We start from the raw sequence: 25,179 nt of genomic DNA on the forward strand, positions 1-25,179 counted from the left end.
GAAAAAATTTCTAGATAACATTTGATGCAATGGTTCTTGCGTAAGGTTCATTGTATCAGAAATGTGCCTTGCAGACACGCATGAACCCAAGATACCCTGAGCAAACAGGGTGCCTTCCCTTTTAATCCCTGTTTTTAGGAGCTCAGCTCCAACTTGTAACTTATCTCCAGGAAAAACTTCACTGACAACTATGTAGCATTCTCTAACTTATGCTCATTTCTGAATGTATTTGTTTTGAATGTGTGTGAATTAGCAGCCTTATAAAAGCCCTCAGTAATCAAAGGAAATCCAGCCAACAGAGAAAATCCTTTTTTCTCTCCTGCCTCACACAGCTCTTCTCTTAAAGAGTTGCAGGGTTATTTTCGTATGGAAATGGAAAGAGATAGTTTTGACCAGATTCCCCAAGAGCAGGGTGTTTCTTAGATTTGTAAAGAAATAGGAAAAAAATAAATTTATCTACCAGAGTTATAGATAATCCTTCACAAACTATGGAGATCCTGCACCCAAGGCTGGAATTTAAGACTTGGTGCACATTTTCATGCTGTTAAATTTAAGTGTGAAATTTCAAACATCTGTGCCTTTGCAAGTGCAGCTCTGTGCCTGCTGCAGTGCAGGGATTGTGCACGGGGCACTCTGCCATTCCAGAGGGTTTCAGGCTCCATCTGATGCAGGAGCCCCTGAAATAGCAGCCCAAGAGCTCTGCCTGGAGCTGCCATGTGAGTTAGTCAGCAGTTCCTTCACCTCACCAGGATGGGCAGAGCAGAACATAAATTTAACTCCCCATCTGGAATATCACCTGGGGCAAACAGGCGGAGAGGCAGAGCCAGATTTCACCCAGGGCGCAGAGAGCAAAACGTTCCTGCAGCTCGCTGCAAGGACTCCTCACACGTGCATGGAACTTGAAGGATCTGAAAATGCTCTAGAGAATATATTCTACTTTTTTATTATACCTCTCCTGAAAAAGAATGTTATACCAAATATACAAATTTTGTCCTCAGAAGATTGGAAAACTGCTGACTTGAGTCTTTCTGCAATACTAAATTTAGGATCTTCTGGCACCATGTGAACACACTGCTGGGTATTGAAGCATGTAAATTACTGCTTAGATTTACACCTCAATTAACATCAGGGCAAAATGCTTTGGAGAATAATCCAGATGAACCTTCACCATCAAATTCAAATAGTCAAGAGATTTTTCCAGCACTTCAGCTAAACTTGCAGGGGAGTAGAACAAGATGAGCTTTAAAGTCCTTTCCCTTGGAGGCACCTCCCACTATCCCAGGCTGCTCCAAGCCCCATCCAACTTCCCTGGCCTTGGACACTTGCAGGGATCCAGGAGCAGCCACAGCTTCTCTGGGCACCCTGAGCCAGGGCCTCACCACCCTCCCAGGGGAGGATTCTCTAACTGGCCCCCAGCCCAGCAGTCCTGGCTGAGTGAGGGTTTGTTCCTGAACAAGAACAGCACAAGATGATCTTCTGCCCTTGACAAATTCAAGTGATTATCTCACTCTGGGGCTGTCAGGGATCTGCAGCTCCAGAAAACAGAGCACATACACACAGCTACCCAAACTGCATGACTAATTACCTCAGTATAAATGGGACCTCGTTATTCAAACATTGCTGGATACTTCCATTATTAACATCTATTCCACCTACAGCTCAAAACCACAACCCTGCACAAAGGCCTAACAACCCTTGTTTCTCCCCTTATTCAGTAGAAAACAAAATTCCATAGTTACATTATATTTTCCAAAAGCCTCTTACAGCTCATTTGGAGCCTCACCTGCTCTCAAATACATGTAATTATGTTAATGACTCTGTGGGATTGCAAGGTCAATTTAAAGAAGGCCTGAAAGCAGCAGAGCACAGCACACACAGCCCAGGAGGGACAGGGGGAACTTGCAGCCTCCCTATGGGTGTGAGTCCTTCCAGCCCATGGGGTTCCCCTGCCACCAGCTCCACCCCAGCACCATGGAATGGGGAAGGAAATCCAGCTGGAATGGGGAAGGAAATCCAGCTGAAGACCCACCAGAACACCTGGGAGTAGTTTTCACCTCAGCTGGGTCCCCTGAAGGATCCTTTGCCAGCAAAGCAGAAGGGACAGAAGGATGGGCAACCTTAGTCTGGACTAAGTGTGACAACAGTTTCTGCTCTTCCCTTGTGCAACCTCAGTCAGGAATTCACTCTCTGATGGGTTCCTCATATCACCCCCTCCCCCAATCACTCCAATTAGCAATTAGCATTAATTCAGGCATTTCCAAAGGACTTTCTGAGCCACCATCCCACCTACAAACAGCAGCACCCAGCACTTGTGAGGACCACAGCAGCTCCAGTCCCACCTTGTGACACCCTCAAGAGCAGAGCCTGCCCTTGTAAGGCTGTCCCAGCCCTGCATTCCACACCAACTCTCCTTCTGCTTCATTAGTAAGAGAACTTAATTTAACCTCTTGTGCTTGGCAGGATGGACTATTTAAAGATGCAGCACTGGGCTGGGCTCGGTTGCACGGCTCCAGACTAAATTACTCTTGGGCTCCTCAGACATGACAAACAACTCATGGCTTTATGGGCTCCTTATTTTTGCCTCTGTTTTCTGCATTTTGCCAATGGAATTGTCACATTCCAAGAAGGAGCAGCAAGCATTCCTTACTAGTACATGCAACACGCCCATCATGAAGATTTTACCATATCACCTTCCAGTTCTCATTTAATGTCCAAAATAAATGCTTGGCTGCACCTCTGGCAGAGAGAGAGCAAAGCTCAGCAGATGGAGCAGAGGAGCTGCTCCATGACAGATAACCAGCTTGCCACCATTCCAATCCAGGAATTCCCATGACACTTAAAACCACCAACACATTCTGTCTTTGGCTGTGCTATCTGTTCTGTTTTGTGGGTTTTTTTTAAATTTTCATGGTGATATAATAATGCAATTCACTGAGATGCCCAAACAGCCTCACCTGTAGAAAGGCACTCCACAGTCAAAGGAAAAAGGGAAAAAAGCCAAGAGAAAGGAAAAAGAGTGGAATGGATGGAGTGTTCGAACACAAGGACTTTGGACAGTGTCCATACAGAGAAATCTCTTTTGTAACCTGAAACCCCAGGTATCTCAATATTTACACCAAATATTTGGTTTTTATTCTTACTTTTGTTTTCTACTGAAATTAAGCAAGTTACTCTCATTGCTACAGTTCTAATTAAATTAAAGGTTATTCACAATCTTGGACAACTTGCAGAGAAACCTTTCTATTAAAGGTGTTCCCCTTGCACATACCATCTACAAGAGGCTGAAATTCCATACTTTTTCCTTCTGCTAGGGAATTTTAAAAGCCCCCAGAGGCCTCACAAACCAGTGAATACCGAGAGGCTGTGAAAGCAACAGGTTCTGCATCAATACTAGGAACGTTTAGACAAGCACACACTGATATGAGAGGTTTTTAAAGAAAGGCGCAAAAACATTTCATAAAAGAGCCCATCAATGGCTACTTTAAAAAGTCATTTTTTTAAACAGAGATAAAAAGTTTAAAAAAAATTAAATCTGCATTCCTTATTTTCCTTACAGAAGTACCCTTGTGATAAAGAAAACACATTAATAGTTTTCATGACTGAATAAATGCTCCATATACTTGTTTATACCTGAGAGTAATTTTTCCATTCTACTGCCACAGTGATCCTTGACAGCATCAGCAAAAGAAATGAACTTTCCCATTTTATTTGTAATCAGAAAGTCAACCATCCTTTCTCTGCCCAGGATTCTGGGCACTTTTGCAGTAGCATGTCATTATTTCAAATTAATAAGAATCTGTAAATAAGGGTAACCATGAAATAAAATTTTTACTCCAAGTTTTTAAACAATTTTAATGCAACTACCAGTCATAATTGCAACAACTAAAGTACAACAGTATTTCAGAAAATGCCAATTGTTTGGTCCTCCAAACTCCATTTCTCCTGAACCTAAGCAAGGCCCAGTTAAACATCCTGAACATACACAGCTTTTGTGCCTTGAATTGTTTCAGTGTAAAACAAAGCTATCAATGTTAAAGCTGAGGAAACCAGCTAAAAATACACAAGGTTGTTTGCAAGCCCATGTCCATAATCCTGCAGCACTTCCCTTCTAACTCAATGGAGAAGGAAAAACTGAAAAAACAGAAACAGGAAATTCCTACAGCACTGGAAAGGACTAAAACAATTTTCTTTACATTTGTTTATGTCCAAGGGATCAAGCCAAGCAAAAGATGGATGGTTACAGGTTGTTTTTAATTTGTACAAACAAAAATCCAGGATGAAGATGTCTGCAAAGGATCTCCCTACACCAGGGAGGGAAAAAACAAAGTAATGCCATAGCCAGGGCTATCCTGGCCAAGTCCAACATGGAGCAGTCCAACCAATGGACATGTTAAGCACAGATAACCACAAAACATCTTCAAAAGAGAGTTCTTGGGCACAGAACAAGGTCTAAAATACCTTCACCTGCTGAACTTTTCTCCCAGGGCACACAGGGTGAGTGGAGTGCACAGAATCAAGCAGGAGAACACGCTGCTGCTGCTCCACACCACCTGCCTGAGGAGATGTCAGAGCATTCACTGAGGGTGCTCAGGAAATCTCCAACTACTGAAGGCTCAGATCTGACTCACAAAATTCACAGAACCCTCTGAAGGAAGAGCTTTTTTTTTTTTCATGCAAGGGATTTCCTTCTTCAAAGATCAGTAACAAAGAGCTGCTTCTGAACCCATTCCAGCTGCTCCTGGTGTGATCACACACTGCCCAAGGCCTGTCTGAACACTGCTCCTCCATCTTCTCCCTAAAAAACACCATTCCATGTGTCTTCAGTAACAAAGAGCTGCTTCTGAACCCATTCCAGCTGCTCCTGGTGTGATCACACACTGCCCAAGGCCTGTCTGAACACTGCTCCTCCATCTTCTCCCTAAAAATCACCATTCCATGTGGAATCAGGCACTGCTTGATGGCAGTAAATTGAGCAAACACCAGCCCTAAGTTAATACAATAATTCCTTCACCCATTTTAACCCATTTGATGATGAGAGCAGAGGATTTATTTGAGATGGCTGTATAACCCTAAGTGCACACACCTTCCTTTACTTCCAGGTCTCTCTGCTCTTACTGCCTCCTCCTCCCAGACCCAGCACAACAACCCCATGTTGCCACATTCCCCAGGACATGGACAGCCCTCAACCCATTCTGCCTCCCCTTAGATGCCATGGATTTATTGCTCTCCACCATGAATCACTAAACCAAACATTACATTTTCCCAAGGCTCCAGATTTCCCTGAAGTTTCACTTTAAGAACACCTGTGTCCTGCAGTACAAATCCTGTGGTATCCTGAGGAAAGTCCTCTACAAAGAGCTACTTTCCCTGTGCTCAAGCAGCTCCCTAAAATCACCATTTCCTTTCAGCACAGTAAACACACACTGGCTGCATGAACAACTCACCACTGCTGAAGGGACGGGAACAATAGTGGGAACTTGGCTGTGTCCCAGCATCAGCAACATGGACAACAGCTTGGGAAAGCAGGAACTGAGTCAAAACAATTTTAGATCAAAATATTACAAGGGAGGCAGTGAGGTTACCTCTGCTTTGTGTGTGTAAATGAGGTTTAACAATTCTCTTTAGCCTCGTGTTACAGAATGGTTTGGGTTGGAAAAGACCTTAAAGATTGTTCAGTGCCACCCCTGTCATGGGCAAGGACACCTTCCACTATCCCAGGTTGCTCCAAGCCCTGTCCAACCTGGCCTTGGACTCTTCCAGGGATGGGGCAGTCACAGCTTTTCTGGGCAATCTGTGCCAGAGCCTCACCACCTCACAGGGAAGAACTTTTTCAGAAGTATATCCACAATTCCAGATCTAAAATAAGGGGAGCAAGGGCAGGCACAGTCAGCCCCACTTCCAGCTACTCTGAACCTGGAACAAACACAGTCACTACAAAAAAACGACCAGGTCTATAAATGATTACATCTTACTCAATGAAACCCTTATTGCAACAAGTCAACCTAGAATGTGCTATTCCATGTGAGCATTTCATGGTAAATTAAACTTAATGCCACACCTCATTAGAACAAACTGCTGTGCCCTGAGCACAGGAGCAGGGATGTGGCTGTGGGCCAGCAGCACTGCGTGGTGGAACAGCACTCCCTCGTGTTCCCACTGGGAATGGGGCTCCTCAGCCAGGCTGACCTGTCTGCCTGCTCTCAGCAATGCCACAGACACCACAATTCCTCTTCTACAGCAGCAGCCAGGAATTGGGGAAATGCCTTTCCAGATTTTCCTGTGCAAGGGCGTCATTTACCCAGGTTATTGAGAGGGAAGCCAGGTTATCTGCTCCTGCTGGCACCAGGACAGCTCACACCTGGGTGGGAGGGGTTTTTAACTCTTTGGAAGAAACATCCCCACCACCAAAAGCACAAGAGTAGAGCAGCACAGTCCACAGGAACTTTGCAGAAGTGCAGAAAGAGGGAAGGCACAGCACATCTGTACAGAGCCCCTTCCTTCCCTCAGAGCAGGGATAACCCCCTTGAGAGCAGGATGAGCATCACCCCTGGCTCCAGACAATGATTTCAGTTTCCTTCCATCACCAACCCACCTCCTCTCACAGTGACACATCAGGACAGTGGTTATTAACCAGCTGCTGCTTCCTTCAGAGTCACCTGACAAAACACATCAAAACTACTCTGTAAAGGTAGCAACCAAAATCTTGTCAAAACAAACTCTAAATCTTAATTCTCCCTTAAAAACCCCAATTTTCTTTTGATTTTGCAATTGTTCAATTCATGACTATCAATAAAGAACAAGGTCTTTTGAAACCATCACAGTGCTGCAGAGGAACGTTTTATTTAAAACAAGCATTTGCTTTGAGTGCTTTCAGGATTAGCATTTCTTTGCTGTTTTATAAAATGACAAGTGCCAGACAGGGGAAAAAACCAGTCCATCAGGACTGGTACCATCATGGGCAGGAGATCCACCACCACATCCATTCCAGAAAGCCAAAACTGAGCAGTGAAGCAGAGCAAGAATTGCTGACAACTGAGAAAGCCAAGGGCAGGAACAGAACCACCAGAGCAGTCCAGTAGACGCTGTGTCCACCAGGAAGCCAAAAAAACCTGGTTCTTGGACAAAGGGCATTGGAACAGGAAACCCCAGAGCTGTGGCTGCACACTGGCATGACCAGTCTGACCCTGTGACCTATGTCAGACCATGGAGCTGCACCTACAGGGTTTCCTGTGCAAGCCAGACCTAAAGATGCCTTGTGCCAACTGCAGCAGAGCTCCTCACCAGCTGGAAAAGGGGTGATGGATACCCCATGCACAATGGAAAATATTCAAATGTTTACAAGCCATGGGAAAAAAAAAAAAAAACGTTTCACTGGACACAAAGACATTTCTCAGAAACCCAGAGGTGTCACCCACCCACAGAATGCAGATGTGTGATGGTCACACCATTGCAAACAGACTGGGGCAGACCACAGACCCTGCTGTGCTCAGAAAATGCTGTTGGTCACAGCCAGACACATCCTGCCCAGAGATCAGGAGAGCAATCAGCAAGGAATTAGCAAAGAGCTGGCACTGAGTGGGTCCAGTGATGTCCCACAATTGCACCACTGCAGGAGTAAAGCAAAGACACAGCAGAGGAGAGGGAACCCAACAGTAACTCCGTAGAGCAGCTTTAAAAGCAGATTTTTGTTATAGTATTTTTTTAATTAAGAGTTGTAGCTTCTTCAGGTATGTCTGCCTAATGAATAAAGCATCTTAGCTCCCCAAGACAGATTAAATAACACTTGACAACCAACCCCAGCATCTCTGGTTACTCCTGACTGTAAGTAGAGAGAACAGATAAGTATCTTCTCAGTAGCTTCCAGCTGCAACAGCAGCACAGAAAGTGACAGAAGGCACAATTGTGCATGTCCCTTAAATTTCTTTTTTTAACATCATGAATATCAGAACTGTCATTCTAATATTTTCTTGCAGTAAATCAGGGAGTATGCATGAATGAAAGTGAGTAAGGAATGCTCCAGGGCCCCTAAAAGAGAATATACACCCAGAAAATACAACATCCTGTTCTGTTACAGCCTAGAACTGCACAATACTGGAGCCCACTATCCCAGGCACCTTCTGGACTGATCCAAAGTTTGGGTTGGTTTGAGATTTTTCCCCTGGCCTTATGGAAAATCCCATGTCAAAGCAAGAGCAGGGACAGAGCTCTTTACACACTTCTCACACTGACAAACCATGAAAAACATCCACCCTCTCCTCACACTAATGACTAATTTTTTAGTTTGCAATTTAAAGGAGGCTTTTCTCTTAAAAATACATCTGGTCAAATAAAAAAACTGAATTAATGTCCAAGCACTTCCATGTTCTATGCTACTACAATCTCCAGCAGGAAAAGGTTTTCAATAAAATCCCGAATTCTTCAAGCACAGTTTTCTCTCCCAGCTACAAGAAATTCACAGTGGGCAATCTCACCTCACAGCTGATCAAAGGACATACAGGCAAGGATTGCAAAACTCAAATGAGAGAAGGAAACTCTTTGCTACAGTTTTAAAACGTAGCAGCAAACAGCCAACATGAAAAGGTTTGGTGCTGATCACACGCTGAATTAACAGCTGAAAAAATGAAGATCAATGCAAACGACAACAAGCAAATGAAACCTGAACTTTGATGAGTACGGGAGAAATTAAAACATTAATTAGTTCAAAGCAGTACAGTATTTATTCATAAAGGCTTTTCGGCTCAAATTCATGTTTTATAAATGTGAAAGTTTCAGACACACAGCAGCCCCTGTGCAAAGCTGACAGGGCAGCACAGTCATAGCCTGCTAAAAAGAGCTTTTCGTGACAGACAGCCCTGAGGAGTGTTGGAAGAGGAAGTGCTCACTGAGACATCGAAAGCCGTGAAGAGTCAAATTAAAAACAAGAAAGGAACTGTAAAATGACACATTCTTAAAGCTGTTTTCCTGGAATAGCAGTGGCTGTACCAGCAGCAGGGCAGGAGGGTTCTAGGGCAGCAACCCCAGAGCCAGGCAGAGCTTTTACACAAAGAGGGAAGAATATTCCTAACACACACCTAAACTAAACCACAACTCCCATGGTTCTGCATAAACAAGGAAGAAACGTCGATTCCTGAAAGGGTTTTCCAAGGCACATTCGGGTAGGTGACAGTTTTAAGTATTAGAGATAAAACAGCCTTTCTCACCTAAAATAAATCCTGAGTTTCATGTTAGTGCTCAAAAAGGAGCTGCTGAGGAAAGCTTCAGCACATAGTAGCACTCCCAGGATTTCTGAAAAGAGTGGAAACAGCCAGCTCTGGGAGCACACTTACCCACAGATACTGCAGGAACTTCAGCAGACGTGGACAGTAATAATACTCCATTTTCCACAGCTCCGAGTTAACGCCAACCCATCCCTGTTACAGGCAGCTCCCGGGCTCTCCCCGCCTCCAGCACCAGTTAAAAGCAGAGTGGAGCAATTAAAAGCAGCATGAATAATGTAATAATGTTCTGAGTGTGTCTGGCCCCACGTCACCACCACCACCAGGAGCTGAGGCTCCTCAGGAGCAGTCGCTGAGCTACTGGCGGCAGCACGTGACTTAACCACTTGTTATTGAGCAGCCCACTGCTCCCAACTCCGTAATCCGGAGTGGCTCAGGCTGGAATTAGTGACAGGACTTTGGGTTTTGCAGTAAAGGCCCTGCAGGAGGAAAGTGAAGCTCTAAAACCTCTCAGTTATGAAACGCTCTGAACAGCGGAGGGGTCGCTCGCTGACCTTGTTTTGGGTGATGCACAGGAAAGACAAAAACCCACACATGTAACAAGAGGAGCTGCTGTTTTTATGTTCTTTGAATATAAAAATGTCTTTTGTGAAGGAGAAGAAATAGACACAACCAAGTAACTTTTTATACAACCCTGGAATGTTCCCAGGGAACGAAAACTGCCAAAAAAGGAAGAAAGCCCAGGCAGAGCTTTACCCACCCCCGGGTCGTCCTCCTCGGGCTGGGTCTAAAATAGAGAGTGGTGGAGTTGTTGGACATCAGCAGTGGGTGGTTTGTGAAGAGTAAAAATGGGAATTGTAACACTGTTTCTTTTTTACTTACATCCTTTTTTGATAGGAAGGGGAAAGATAAGTGACAGGAGCCCATCCAGGGAGGGCAGCCTGTCCCCTCCCAGCACTGCTCCCACTCTCACCCTTCCCAGGGAGGGACAAGGTTGAGGTGATACAAAACAGCCTCCAAGATGCTGCCTGAAATTTTAATACTTCAAGGAAACTACCTCTCCCTTTCCTAATCATCACCTATGAATTCCTGTAGAGTTCAACCAAAGTATTTTGATTTTCTTCCAGGTTGCGTCAGTTTTTGGGGTAACAGAACAACTCAAGATGGGGTTCAGAAGGAACAAAGCTCCAGTATCAGAGGCTTTACACAATGCAGAAAAAGAGAAGGTGTGGTTTTCAGTGGGCAGGAGACAGACCTGTCATGGGCAGAACTGAAAACAACTGGTGAACTGTGACAAGCCAAACCATAAATTCATCTGCACATGTTTATAAAATATTTATCTTCTCTCCCTTGCACTTCATTTCCAAGATATTTTAGGAGTCAGCTCATGATTTTCTTCAACAAATCCTTCTCCACCCACACATCTCAGTCTCATATAAATGCATCTTTCTATGGAGACCATTAGAGAGATTTTCCTCCCTAAATGACAAAAAAACCCAGACTTTAATATAAAATAAATAAATAATATGTTGAGAGACTTCAAAATAACTCCTGCCTACACCAATCCTAGTAGCAGTGCTCTGTTCTAACTCCCCAAAGCAGTTTGGGTTATAACCCAAAAGCTGCACTAAAGCTGCTCCATCCCCAGCTGAAGGTGCAATTCCTCCAGCCCCAAACATAACTGCAGTTCCTTTATTTGGAGGATGAGTCCCAGCACACATTCCTCAGGTTTTCATTCCCAACACTCTTATCAGTCTGGATGACTCAATCAGGAATCCAGGCTTGTGACTGAACGTCAGCTCTGATGGCATCACACAATTTATGGCAACACCTCCCGAGCTCTGTGGCTGCCCCTGGATGTGCAGGTAGGGCACTGAGAGGGAACAGCCCCACATCCAACCACAGGTGCCAGCCCAGAGAGGGTTTGAGTGCTCACACCTGTCCCTTCACCTGCATTCCAGGTCCAAAGGAACCTACAAGGCCCAGGCTCTGAGATTTGCAGCTGAGTTGGTGAGAGAAACCCCTCACTGTCCAAAGCACAGAACTTAATTTTTATACCTACTCTGTGCTGCAGCAGGGCTAAAAGAGAGGGAAGTACCAGCCATAGTAAAAGCACAGATGATGACAGCCTAGCAGTGATGCTGAATTTTTATAAAAGCTTTCCTCTGTTTTTTAATCAATACAAACTTAAAATAGATGAACAGTGTGATCTAGATGAGTGTTAAATCTCCAAAGTATCCTCCTTTGCAATTTCAAGCACCAATCCCATATTACCACTTTGGTATTTTGCAATGGTCGATTTCAAAGTCATCCTATGTAATGTTCTAAAAGCCTAATTACAAGCAGATTCTCTGGAATATAATCACAAAGAAATTACCTCTCCAGAGGTAAATTATGCTACTGAACCTTGCTTCCATTTGGAATTGTGCTTATCCATAAGAACCTAGCTCATCAGCTGTCCTGGAAAATGCCATTCAAGCAGTTGTTTACTATCACAGACAGATGTGGAATAATGCAACAAATTGATTCTTGCAAATTCATTTGGCAAGTATAAAAGGGTATCAATATGAGTTCTTCACTGCTTTAGTGGTGAATGTGACCAAATAGAATTGTTTATCCTACAACAAGACTTGTCACTTTGAGCACTCAGTCTCACTAGAGCAATACCAACATACCCTCACTGACCAGCAATATGGACTGGAGAATATATTTTGTCACTAAGCCACAAGGAAAAATAAGTAACTTCCCAACCACACAGACCAGAAATTGCACAAAGCAAACAGCAGCACGATTTCACATTTCCATCTAATCCCCCTTTCAAGGGAAATTCAGCCTGCCTTGGGATTCCAGGGAAATAGGGGATTTAACTGTGACTCCTGTGGCTCTTTCCTGACCCCTCGTGTCTGTCCAGCTCACACTGTCCAGCTGGGATATGTCTCCAGCAGAGGGGGGTGTTGGAACGTGCTGACAGAACTGGGAACTGCAGCTCCGCACCCAAAATCTCTGTTTTCTCCAAGGAAAACAAAGGCATAACCTTGCTGCAGAAGAAATGGTTGGGTTTTACATAATCTTCTGCAGTACCTCTGTGGGGCTTTGGAAAACATCAGTGTGGTGAGCTTTCCACCTCCCAAATGCAAGTCAAAGCCCTTTCCATGCACTCACTCACACTTTACACCCAGGAGGAGCAGGCTGCCCTTTGGCTCCCCAGCACTGCACAATCACAGCCCGAGGAGCCTTCCCAAAGCAACACAAAGGAGCAAAGCACTTGGATCCTCCTGAATTCCACACAGGTCAGCTTTCTCTTTTCATGGAGCTGAGTCTCCCTTTCCCACCTTCCCTTCCTGTCTCAGGCTACATTTGGTGAAGCTGAAGGATTATCCTGAGTAAGCTCCCAATCAACAATGAAGTTGGAGAGCAACATTTGTATTTATCTGAGTACAGCACCTGAACAGTTCAGCTATCCCAGCACTACTGTCCCACATTTCCTACCTGGCCAACACCACCTTTATATATTTGCACTATAAGCTGATGGCACATAACATTTAGGGGTTGGATAAATGCCCGTTCTGCCAATAACATAAATTCCCTAAGGTGAACCATGCTAAGAATGGGAAAGAAAAAGGGACATTAGCCCTTGGATACCTTCCATGAAGCTTAAAGGCTGGAACTGAAGAACAATCTGAGCCCACCTGCAAAGCTCCAATTAGGAAATTTGTTTATAAAATCCTTATAGGTTTAAGTGTTCTCTTTTTCTTTGCTAGAAGGAAAGAAACCACTGAGTTTCTTTTCTTTTCTATATTTTTGTGCTCTCTGCTGAAGAGCTGCATACAGTAGAGTGAGAGCCATGACAGAACAGGGCAGTGCAGCAGCTCACTGCAGAGTGTGCTGGCAGACACAGGACAGGGGAGGTGTGACCTTGGGACAGTCCATGGGGACAACATCCTTCAGTCTCCACTTTCCAAACCCTTTACTTCCCTCAGGAAACGCTGATATTTCCTTTATTGCACATCTTTTGGAACATCCAGACCTTTGTTTCGCATTTCAGAACAGCTGGATGTAGGAAGCTATTTCATAACATATAATTTCTCTGAGGGCTAAAGTCAGGATATCCTTCTGAAACTGAGGAAAACAGCACTCAACAACATCAAGCAGGAATTCACCTCAACAATTTGTGTGTTAGAGACAAATCAAACCACCCAAAATGTCAGCTGTGATCTTTCACAGAAACACTTCTCTGTGTGTTGCTGACAGAAAGACAATTAAACCCATCATTTCTCAGAGACACAGTTCTATTTGTCTGCACAAGCTGAGAAAACAACAAAAACTGTAATGCTCTAGAGCCATCTTGAGTTCAGGATGAAAATTCTTCACTCAGAAAGGAAACTGAACAAGCTGCAAGGCTGAAGCTTTGGTGTTGGAAGCTCTGGCAGGGAGCAGTGGGGTGGGATCCCAGGGAGGGGCAGCCTCACCAGTTCAACCCCCAGGAAATGCTTCTCTGCTTGGCAGACACATCCTTCTAGCACAGCCCTTTGTAAAAAAGAAAACAGAGCTGCAAGCTCACTGATCCCACCCCAAACCCTCCTCCAGGGTCACATACCAAACCAAAATCTGATCTCCTCTCCTTGTAGAAACTGTGGTGGCTCCTCTGTGCAGACACTGAGGCAAAGTCTGTTCCTTCTGTTTTGTCTGAGCTCTGCTTGCTCCACTCTTTCCTAGAAGCCTGTAAAATACAGTTATGAATGTGATTAAATATACATGCATATGCACATACATATATACATATTTTATATATATATAAAATGCCTTTTGGGGGAAAAAAACCCAAAACCAGAGGAAACTCAAAGCTGAAAACACAAAATGGAAAAACATAATAGCCATGAACATCCTACACTTTAATCATAAAATTATAGGACCATTAAGGTCTTTTCCAACTAAATCCAACCCCTGGATCTCATTCACACGTCACTGTATGAAGGGAATCTCTTGCCTCTCACCAAAGTCAGGAAAGCAGTGGAGTTTCACAGACAAATGAAGGCCATTCGCAGTAAAAATAAAAATAAAATTTGCTTCCTTCAGATAAAGACAAAAAACAAAGAGAGGTCTAAAAAGATCACTGCTGACAACTCATAAAATAAACCCAAAATTACTTCTTTTCAAGTAAATATAAAATTGCAGAGTTAACAATTGAACCTCCAGGTTCACAGCATTACAAAAACAATAACCACGCTTTTTAAAGCTTTTTCAAGCTCTCCACAAAAACATCAATCAGTATTTCTAGACTTGAAGCAAAAATGAGGTCATCTAGTGCAATAGCCATTGCTCAAGAAAAGAGAGCCCAAAAAGAAATGAACTCCAGTGAAAAGTCTGGATCTGCTGCCTTGCTGCAGAGTGCTGAGAAGTGCTGCAAGGACACAACAAAATCCATAATAAAGAAAAGTTCAGTTACAGCTACATGACAGACTTGGCTACCATTTGAAAATACCTTTTTATCCTCATGGAAGAATGGTTCTGACTCAGCTGACACCTTGTGTTTCCACGAGTTATCCACACCTTCCAAGGGGAAGCTGGGCCTGGATCGATGCAGGTCCTTCCTTGCCCTCAGATCCTGCATGAGGGGCAGGCTGTCCCTCCCTTGGCGGCATTTTTCCGAGTAGGATCGCCTGAGATCCGCAGGGACAGTCCCAAACCCAGACATGTAGCCCTTCCAATCAGTCTTACTTTTGAAAGAGTCACCCTCACACATTTTACTTGAGCTGTCTTTGCTTCTCAGTGTAGAGCTCCTCACGATGTTTTTGCTCCAATCGCCCTCTGGAGCCACCTCCAAGAATTGTTCTTTTGTCACCAACTTCTTCTGCAAGAGCCCATCGTCAGCCTTTAGGGACAGCTTGGAGGCCAGATTGACTTCCAGCCTCTGCTCTGTACTCACTGCATTTATGGGCTGTACCTTTTCAATTACAAATTTTGCACCCTGGTTTCTGGAGGTCAAGTTCACTTCCTCATCCTCATCAACAATGAAAGTTTTCTTCCTAGCAAATTCCACAGGTGAATTTACAAACTTCTCTGGAAAAATGCTGCTGGGGTTTCCCCAGTAAGGAGGGCTGACCTTTCTGTCTTTGGACTTCTGTTTATCAAATTCAGGGCTCCGTAGTTCCAGTTTCTCTTTGCCCTTTTCATTTAGGATTAGTTTCTCTGGCCTGTGCTGCTCTTCTGCACGTTCACCTGGTTTGTTATTAACTGAATAGTGGTCTGATCCACTCTTCCACTCGTTCCAGCTGTAGGTAAGAGTCATTTTCTCTGACACATTTCTTTTGTTCTTTGATCTCTCCCAACTCAGTGAGCCGAGATCTTCAGAAAACTTCTCCTGAACTTTACTGGCCTTTGCTGATTCTTCTTTATATTCTGCCATAAGTGCATCAATATCAAGAATTTGGGATCTGTACCTATCCTCAGCCTTCCTTCCAGGCAGATCAGAATTACTGTCGCTCCTTTTCTGGGGGCCCAGCTCACTGTCCTTACGCACCTGCGCAGAATGCGGCGGGGACCGGGGCTCATGGTAAGAGATTTTCCTTCTGCCACTCTTGAAATCACCTTGAGCTGTACTTTCCACATCATGTTTTAACATGAAAGCATCAACATCTATAATTTTCTCTTTAGAATGATCCAGACCTTTTTCATGATGCTGTTGGTTATCTTTCTTAGACACGTGAAAATTACCAAATGCAACATTTTTGGAGAAAACGGCATCTTTTTCATCTTCTTTGACCCAATCCTTGCTAATACGCACTTCCCAGGAGTCTTCTCTACAAGTTGAACTTGTCACATTTTTATTTGGTTGCTGCAATAAAGGTTTGGACCTTCCAGGAAAACCAGGGTCCAGATTAATTGCTGCTGCCTCGTTTGAACCAGAAACTGTATTAATTTCACTTGCACTGGGAGCACCAACAAAGCTTTTCTCTTTTTTGATACCAGGAATCTGATAAGTCACTGCAAAATAAGTTGCCTTTGGCTCAAAGACAGAACTCTGATGTTTCATGTAATCATCAGGACTGCCAAGAACAGCTTGGTTAGCCTCACTCCCCTCTATCCCATCTTTGATATTTTTGTTTCTCTTTTTAAGTAAATTTTCATTCAATTGCAATGAATCTGTCCGGCTCAGCTTCTTGATATTTTCAGGATTGAGCCACACAACTTCTTCCACCTTGAGTGACTCCTGAGGCAAGGTCCTCCTCCTCCACCTTTCAGAAATCTTCAAGTCAGAAACGCTACTTCTGCTTCTCCTGACCTTCTCTTCTGGATCTGCTCCTCGGAGTTTCTCGTTGTTTTCAGGAGCTGCACAAGCCAAGCTGAAGTCTTGCTCTTTGCAATTTAAGTCCAGACTTTTCCTCAACCCAAAGGCCCCAGATTCCTCTTTAGTAACATTCAGTCCTTTTGTATCAGGGGGGTGGCTACTGGAAGATTTAAAATATTGCCCACTTGCAAGCACTGAAGCCTGAGCCCCGTGTTTATTGACACTTGTGGAAGTCACGTCACGATCCAAGTTGGTTCGGAATTCATGGATGTCAGTCCCAGCTGCCCTGAAACTCCTTTTCTCAGAGGAACATTTCACAACATTAATCCTCTCTGATTTATCTACAGAAGAGACTTCACTCTTATCACCTTTAATTTCAGCATGTAGCTTGCTGACCTTTTCACTCATTCCCAAACCTTTACTTTTGTTTGTGGAATAAGGTATTTTCTCAGCTATGAACAGTGGCTCAGGATCAGTTTTATCAGAGTCTCTTTTCTGTTCAGGTAAAGTGCATTCACTGGAGAGAAAACCAGCAGGTTCTCTCAACACAGCCTTACTTGTGAGAACTTTTGCCTCTCTGGCTTCTGAAGTAACATTTTCTTCTTTCAAGTAAAGAGTGTGACTACTTGTCTTAACTGACTGCCCTGTAGGTACAATGTCCTCATCAGTTTTATTCTCTTTCACAGATGATTTTCTAGTTCTGAGTGTCATGGCCTTTTTCTCAGGAGCCATTGTGATGGTTTCACTAAGAGCCCTTTCACCACATGTCTGAAAGATTTCATACCTGGGCTCTATTCTTTGGTAAATTTGAGAATCTTCTGCATTTTTGGGAGGAGGTTTTTCACTCTTCTCAACCAAAGATTTTTCTAAGACAATTCCCAGACTCATTTTCTTGTCTTCACTTGAAGAAGCTGGTTTTGGACTTTTCTCTACATGTGCTGGATGTTTTGATGGATCAGGCTGCTTGTGATGCTCCTTTGCAGTGGTGCTTTCCTCCTCTTCTCCCATCCACGAGCGTCTGCTGTGCCCTGAAAGCACCAGGTCCTGCTTTGCCTCGGGCTCCTGGTTCCTTTTTGGTGCAGGATCAGCCCCAGAATGCTCAGCAACAACGTTGTGCTTCTGCACATTGTGCTCAAACAGGGTGGCCCGGACAGTTTTAATGAAGGGCTTTTCCAGAAGAGCTGGGTTTAATTTCTTCTCAAAGTTGCTTGTGAATGAGACAGAACTCTCACTCTGCTGGGAGAAATGCTGACCATCTCCCAGGAAGCTCCCTTTCCTCTCCAGCTGATCAGGTTTATTGGTTATCTTTAAAACCTGACGGGATTTCCAAGGCTTCCCAGGAGCAAATGCCTCGGTGAAATCTGTGCCATGGGTGAGCTTCAGCTCCTTGCTCTGGAACAACAAAATCCAACAGTTATCTTGAGTTTATTTTTAAAATGTGTAATAACATTTCTTTTAAAACTTACTTGCACCTACTTTGTGCAACAGAGCTTGTACAAGACAAACACATCCACATTCCCTGAACACAAACTCCACTGAGACCAAGGTAACCTAAGGGAATGTGTAGCTCCAGCTCCTGAATCTTGATTTTAACAGAATTATCTGTCTTATAACCAGTTACATGGTCAAACTGCAAGGAACATGAAGATCTGAGTAAATATCACAGCTGGAGATGCTCAGCTATGAGAAATATTAAGCTGAGATGAAGTAAAAAAGGAAAGAGGGAAATTAATATTTTTTTATCAATCCTTCACTATTATCTACTCACAGGAAATACAAGCAGCATCCTAAAAGATGGTATTTTTAATAGCACTTGCTGAAAAAGCACATAGTGCAAATAATAAAGGGAACCAGAATACGAGAGGTCTTACAGGAGTTCAATCTTTTACTCAAGTCTTACAATTTAAAATTTAAATTCCCTCAAGAGTTGACTTAAGATTGTCTTAAAAAAAAGCTAAAGAACATCAGAAAATTAACTTTAAATGTATTTATAAATGAAGATTTTTAAGTCTGAACTATATTCTTCAGGGAATTTCTTTAATCCTACATTATTGTCAGATTCTGAAAACAGCACTTCCATTAATGAAAGATTTTCCTTTTGAAACAAATTGTTCTCCTTGAAAATAACGCTGAACTACAGAAACTTTGCACCTGTAGCTTTTCCTTACCACATATTCCTATCTTGGACAGGAAAAAAGCCATAAGAACTCACTAGAAACACCCTTAAATTACATTAAATCTCCTCTACCAAGAACTGTCACCAGAGAAGTTCTGTTTTGCAACACTGAAGTGTTGCTTAGAAACAGAGAGAGCCTAAAGCTTCCACAGCAAATCCCCATTTTCCCTGGAACACTTTGTTGTCCAAACTGCTCAGGTAAATGTTGCTGAGGAGACTGACCAAGGTCCAGGCTGGGATTTATCAAGAGCTGTGAAATGGATGCAGAAAAGCACAGTCTTAATGCTCTGCTTGGAGAAAATAAAGAATAATCACTGCACAAACCCACTACAGCCACAGGCAGTTCACTGGGGTTTCATGCATCAGAAATCCCTTAAAAACAGGGCACAAAATATTCTTTCCTCTTTACCACTCCTACACTGAGCAGTGTGCACACAGAGCTGGACAAACTCGGCTGACACAACGCTCCTGAACTTTCCTCTGCACATCCTAAAGACAAACTCACACCAGCAAATCCACTGGGGTTGTGTCAGCCCTAATAACCTCCATACCCATTAAAAAGTCACTGATTGATAAAGCCACACACAACAGGACCTTGCAGAGGCAGCTGCTGCCAGTTCCTTACTTTCGGATTTTCCTGCAGGTCATGGATTGAGTCAGCTCCAGCCTCCCCAGGTTTCTCAGGCTTTGCTTCACCCCCTGATGTTGGACTTGAAAACCTAAAACAAAGGATTGGTGTTATTTCTTTAATCCAGCTGGTCAATGAGCAGAGTGGCTTCATACCAAAGTAGGCCGGTAGAAATTATCCATCCAATTACATTTCCTAAAGAAGAAATATCACTATTTCATAGTAAATGACTGTATTTGGTGGTTAAATTGTATCTAGACCAAAGGGATTCCCAAAATATTAACATATTATTTATTAATATAATATAAATTATTGTTAATATAAATACTATTGTTAATTATGCATCTTCATTGTTAATAAAGGATTTAGATATGCATAACAAGCTATAATATCTCTCACTGACAGTTACACTTACATGCAAAGGTCACAATATTGACAGCTTCATTTTTTTCAGCTGTTGTCAGAATATATTTAATTTTCTCTTTTTCAGATTAAAAAAGGCAGGAAAGGAGCTTAAGAATAATACTAAAAAAAAATTACACAAAGTGGAAGCAAAATGATCAAGCTTTTTTTACTGGACTGAGAGAGCAAGTTTTACTGAACAACACGAAGCCAAGAGGATTAAAGAGAATTTCTCTGTAACCTACATCTTGGTTAAGTCTGCAGAGAGTGGCCGTGACTGCAGTGAGCGGCGCAGATTTCCTCCCTTAACCTCAGGATTTTCTGTTGTCAGCTCCTTGATCCTCTGCTGGATGGTCACACACCTGTTTTCCTTCTCTGGGAGAAGCTCTGGATCCACTGTGGCACTGGGATTTTCTGAAGTAAACAAACTAATGTGTTTTTTAACACTACCTCTTAAGCTATTATTCTCTTTTTCTGAGGAAGCTGCAGGACTTTCACAGCCCAGGAACGTGTACGTTTCCTTCTGATCTGGTCTCTTCCCCCCCTTATTAGCTCTGCTTTCACTGGTTGTTTCAGGGCTTCTTTCAGGACCATGCAAGTTAATTATTATTTCTGGTTTTGTCTCAATTTGTTCACTTTTAGATTTAAGTTTAGTTTCCCATGTGTATTTCCCATTATTTAAGATGCCAATTTCCTGACTACTGCATTTCAGATTTGTTTTAGAAGAACTGCTTTTATTCAATTCAGCTTCTTCATGTTTTGGCCCCGTTTCAGACTGATCATGACTACCCACATCAGTAAAAGCAATTATGGATACATTCTCCTTGCTTTCATGGGATGAACCAGCCTTCTTGCAAGAAGAAAGATCTTTATGTTCAAACTTAGCTGTCAGGTCCATGGACAAAGGCCTTGGTTTTCTAACCCCAGATTTCTCTGTAGGAGATTTTTCCTCAGAAGTTTCCACAGCATGATGCTTTTGATCTCGTAATGACTCCAGAAAAATAGCAGACACTGGTCTATGTTTTGCCCTTTGCTGGACATCAACACAGAAATCAACTTTATTGTTGAGATTATTTGCATCATCATTGTTCTTCTCCCCCGGATGAACTTCACGAGCATCTTTCTTTTCACCAGTTTTGAGGGAGTTCCAGGATTCTGGTCTGAGACTGGAGGAAAATGACATATGCCTATGGAGAGCCCCCTCAGGATTCCTGGGTGTCTCTGCTGGTTTCACAGAGCCCTGGAGGTCCTTGCTTTGCAGAGCAGAGAATCCCCTGCGCTCCTGAGCCCTTTTCTCCTGGACCTTGGTCTGCTCAGGGCCCCCTGGCTCAAACAGAATTACTGTGTTGGCACTGGGCCCCGTGTAGAAAGTCACATTTGTCACCATGTCACTGCCAGCCTGATTTCCAGCGTCAATGGCTTTCTGATCCACTAAGGGAGGGACATTCCCACTCAACACCTTCACAGAGGACGTTTCCTCAGTGGCCTTTCTCACCATGCTGCTGGATCTGAACGCTGGGACGGGCGGTTTGACGTTTGCAAAAGTATCCGAGGATTTCTCCTTACAAAAAGGCTTTGGGAAAAGTCTGGGCCTTGATCCCAGCGAGGGCATCGTTGCAGATCTCAAGGAATTCCCAAATTTCTTGTTCTCTTCGAGAGTCAGGGATGCTGAGGCCTCCTTTGCCTTGTTGCTGGCATCTGAAAGCACGCTGACATACACGCGCTGTGCCTTCTCCTCAGCCCTGAGCTCAGCTAGGTCAGCGACTGCCGTCAAAGACGCCAAAGTAGAATTTATTTCTACTCTTGTTGCCATAGTTGGAATTACACATTCAACAGAAGTGAAAAACTCCAGCAAGGAAAAAGAATCTGCAAAAAAAAAAAAAAAAAAAAAAGGAGAAAAATGCAAGTATTGATGTAGAGTCAGCATGAACATCAAATAACATCATTCTCACATAAATTCACAAGGAAGCAAACTCAGATTAAGGTGCCTTTCAGATATGCTGATCCCAGAGTTTATCACACTGAAAGACATAGTGTTCCTTCTCCAAAAAGAAAGAAGCACCATTATTTACTGACTTGGCCCAACAACCAAATACAATGGAAATGAACATATCCTACAAATTTCCACATTCCCACTTACCATAATTTGCTGCTGCAACCAATCCATAGGGCCTGAATTCTTTCTCATAGTGACAACAAGAACTTGGTCATCAAGGGCACATTAAGGACATGGAATGTGATCACTCCAGAGAGACTGCCCAGACTTCAGCTGCAAATAAACAAAATATTCCAATTCAGGTGTGGCACATACCCAGACAATGCCATGTGGGACAAAAATCCAGAGCATTCTAAGGAGAAAAAGCTGGTTCCCAAGCATAAGTGACCTCATGCAACTGTAAAAAGCAGAAGAATGTTAATTTTTCAAACAGCCATTAAAGAATCCAGAAATTACCACTTAAAGGTGTAATTGAAAGGTGGAGGGAGAATAACTCAGACTGCACAACAGACACACCAAATCTGTGCTGTTAAAACCACATTTAGGTAAGACTGTTTGCATATTCAAGTGTTGTCAATCACTGGTTAAACACAGAGCTTTGCATTACTGTAATCTCAATTACTGTAATTTACTTTCTATTGTAAAGCTCTTTTCTGGGGCAGCAGTCTGTGAAGTGCTACCTGAGCAGCTGACCTGCAAACGGCTGATTTTCCATCAAAATGGAACTTTTACCATGACAAAGCAGTTTTGTATCTCGCTAGCAAAGGCAGGAGAAGAGCTTTGGCTTTAATTATATTCTTACTGCAGAGAAGTGGGAAAACCAGCAGTAATTAGAATTTCAGCTACAAGAAGTAACCTGAATCCTTCCTAACAGAAGTATATTTAAACTCGTAGCAGATGCAGGCAGCTATGTAAGGTTAGATTATTTTTTTCCTTCAAAAGCTGTCATACTGTTCATTTTTAGAAAACTCACACTGTACTTCATAACCAGGGGCCCAAATTGGTGTTGCCACCCTCTTGTCTCTTCTGGGCAGCCTTTGAAGGGGCAGTTTTGGACTCCTCTCACTGGACCCTATATTGGTGTGAATTTACCATGCAAATAAACTTATTTGTAGATTCTGTGGAATATGGAGCTTCCTGCTTGTGATTATTAAAAAAAACCCAACCAGGGTTTTCAGGATCTTGCCTTCCTGAGTCTGCAGTCTGGAGAAGTCGTTATTTCACCTTCAGCTTCCCTTGACCAGACTTAGCCCACACTGGCACTGAAGTTGCAGGGATTTATTTTTGTCCCTGCTTGTGCTCCCTCTCTCAGGCAGAAGAATGAACTCCACTCACCTTGTCCGTTCCCTTTCATCTTCCAATCCACTTGGAGTTCTGTCTCAACCACTTATCCCTGATGCCATCCCCCTCCTCCCAAGTCCACGACCTCGTCCTTCCAAAATAGCCACTAACCCAATCAGCTTATCCACATCAAGCTGCCCCTTCCACCATCTCACAGATCTCCATGAAATCTTCCTCCCTCTCCCACTCCTGGCTCTAAAAAACAGCCACCAAAATCCGATTAAAATGCTCTCACATTCCAAGGATGCAAAGGTTTGGGAGGTGCTGTAAAAGGAAACTTGCTGGAATGAAGCTGATGCTCACAGGCAGCATTGCAAAGGGAAAAATTCAGCTGTGAAAATAGCATGGGTCTTGCAGTAGCTGAGAATAAATTCTCTGGAAAAGAAGAAGGGGGCACAGAGCTTCTTAAATGGACTAAAACTTGATCCTCAGTGGAACGCAGGGCAGTGAATTTACAATGTGGGGCCTAATCCCTGGTAACAGAGTACAACTTGGTTCTCCAGCCAATATTCCTAACACAATATTTACCCCTTCCTCAGTTTCTTTACACTCCAGCTTTACAGGACTCCATTTTCCCCTACATAATCTACCCAAGTCAGTTTTCATGTTTTAAATTCAGACACCCTACAACAGATACATGGCCCCAAACAGACAAATGTTTGAAAAAGAACAAAAATCTAGTGGAAAAAATAATCACCCAAGTTTGAAAATGATAAAGCTCCTTGATACAATTACACTTGATAAAGAGGGATCATGCCATCAATGCCAAGTGTAACATACACCAGACTCTGTGTCTCAATTTTGAAACATATCTTGTTTTAGATAAACCTGCTTCTTTCATAATAAAATACCTCTAGTCCAGTTGGCAACGTACAAAATTTGGGGCAATTTATAAAGATCAACTGTAAATTGTACTGCAGGAGGATTTCAAATGCTATTAATATTTAGTAATTCTACTGTAATCGTACTACTACAGTTGTAAATCCCTCACCATCAGCTACATCATGTCATTGCCTCCTGACCTCCTCTGCCCAGGGACAGTCAGCCAAGCTGCCCACGATGCCCTTTCATGTCCCCATCCTGTGTGGCAGAGCCTCAAAGCCACCTTGTCCCCATTTTTGGGCACCTTACCCCCATTTCTGGGCACTGTTTCTCTCCCTGCCTCCCAAGCAGTGCCCACGCTCCCCTTGGCTGTGGCAGGCACATTCTGCAAACAAATGAAATTATAAATGGCACTGAAGTGTCTCTTGAAATTCTCCTGCTTTTATCAGAAAGGCTGGCATATGAAGGCCTGGCTCTTCCCTGCTGCTCCTCTTCCTCAGCTTCCAAACACCTGTGACTGGGATTTTTTTATTTTTCCTGGGCCAAGCTGAGCCGCCACAGGGTGTCACGGAGATGCAAATGCAAACACTGCTCCAGGCCCCTTCAAATCTTAATGCCCTCGGGTGTTGCCTGCATTTTTAATTAAAGATCATTACAAAAATTGTCAACAATTTTCCTTGTAAGGAACCAAAATGGATTATTCACTTCATAGGGTTATTTTTTGCAGAAGATCATTTGGGAAGGGCTTCACCCCAAACACGCCCTCGCTTTGGCACTTGCCCACCCACCACACACACACAACTATTATTTACATCACTGCTAATTCCTTTAAGCCTATTAAGGCAACAGCAACAGCCTGCAGATAATTTTTCCACCGTGAATCACGTGACTATTGCCAACTTCCTTGCTCAGAAACAAGAATGTTTTAAATGACACAAAGCAAAATTATCTATAATCTGGCCCTGAACCTCGCAGCAGATAAACAAGTCCATCTGTCTTCTCTAAGGGTGGAAAGCATAAAAATTCCACTGAGAAAATGTCTCTGCTATTAAAAAACCCAAACAAACAAAAAACAAAACCAAATATGTTTATGACATGGAAATCAAGCAGAAAGCCTGGCTCCAGCAGCAAATACTCACTGAAAATACGCCCTAGAAAAATCACCTAATAAACATGAAGTTTTTCTTCTTTATATACAACTTTATCAGCAAATCTGCTTCCAGTATAAAATTTTTACTCCCTTATTATGTAGATACACAAAGAATTTTGTTAACAACATATATTAGCAGCTCCTGAAAACATGGCTTTGTC

General features: G+C 43.1%; 1 protein-coding gene across 2 annotated transcripts in view; it reads right to left on the reverse strand.

The window, feature by feature from the left end:
- Positions 1 to 21,522, reverse strand: part of KIAA1671 (KIAA1671 ortholog) — a 44,856-nt gene extending 23,334 nt beyond the window's left edge. Inside the window, exons 1-4 of one of the 2 annotated variants that reach the window (XM_066562123.1) lie at positions 19,955 to 21,522; positions 19,305 to 19,398; positions 14,698 to 17,895; positions 13,813 to 13,935 (exon numbers count right to left, since the gene is read on the reverse strand). In XM_066562123.1, the coding sequence (XP_066418220.1) occupies positions 13,813 to 13,935; positions 14,698 to 17,895; positions 19,305 to 19,398; positions 19,955 to 21,522 (4,983 nt within the window). Of the gene's footprint in view, positions 1 to 9,326; positions 9,467 to 13,812; positions 13,936 to 14,697; positions 17,896 to 19,304; positions 19,399 to 19,954 lie in introns of those variants that run through there. The other variant, XM_066562125.1, reaches the window with a different exon arrangement.
- Positions 21,523 to 25,179: the final 3,657 nt, after the last annotated feature.

The sequence above is a fragment of the Molothrus aeneus genome, chromosome 18, assembly GCF_037042795.1.
Source record: "Molothrus aeneus isolate 106 chromosome 18, BPBGC_Maene_1.0, whole genome shotgun sequence".
Taxonomy (NCBI): Eukaryota; Metazoa; Chordata; class Aves; order Passeriformes; family Icteridae; genus Molothrus; species Molothrus aeneus.